Source organism: Sinocyclocheilus grahami, unplaced genomic scaffold (genome assembly GCF_001515645.1).
Source record: "Sinocyclocheilus grahami isolate Dianchi unplaced genomic scaffold, SAMN03320097.WGS_v1.1 scaffold15258.1, whole genome shotgun sequence".
Taxonomy (NCBI): Eukaryota; Metazoa; Chordata; class Actinopteri; order Cypriniformes; family Cyprinidae; genus Sinocyclocheilus; species Sinocyclocheilus grahami.
Genome location: NW_015515673.1, coordinates 4,895 through 5,223, shown reverse-complemented (window position 1 = coordinate 5,223; position 329 = coordinate 4,895). Strand labels below are relative to the sequence as shown.

General features: G+C 42.6%; 1 protein-coding gene across 1 annotated transcript in view; it reads left to right on the top strand.

The window, feature by feature from the left end:
* The first annotated feature begins 6 nt into the window (after nucleotides 1-6).
* Nucleotides 7-329, top strand: part of LOC107579195 (peptidoglycan-recognition protein SC2-like) — a 3,045-nt gene continuing 2,722 nt past the window's right edge. Inside the window, exon 1 of the mRNA XM_016265053.1 lies at nucleotides 7-160. Coding sequence (XP_016120539.1) covers nucleotides 33-160 — 128 coding nt within the window. The 5' untranslated portion in view covers nucleotides 7-32. The remainder of the gene's footprint in view (nucleotides 161-329) is intronic.

Here is a 329-nt window from a genome sequence, read left to right as displayed (position 1 = left end):
GGAACGCCGTGGAACCTCGGGACAGGACAGAGATGAAGAGTCCCGTACAGACTGTGATCATTCACCACACAGCGCTCCGGTACTGCGACAGCGTCTCTCAGCTCGCTCACATCCAACACATGCACATGCAAGAGCGGGGCTTCGACGATATCGGTTACAAGTAAGATAACAAAACACTACTTTTAATATCAGACCGTTCTTTATATCACAGTGTAATTAAACTCCTAATATAGTTTGTAATTCAGTCATTCTAGAGACGTGGGACAAAACAGGTCCAGCAAGGATAACTGCTATTAGCTTTAAAAAATATTTTCAATTTTAAATGTCAT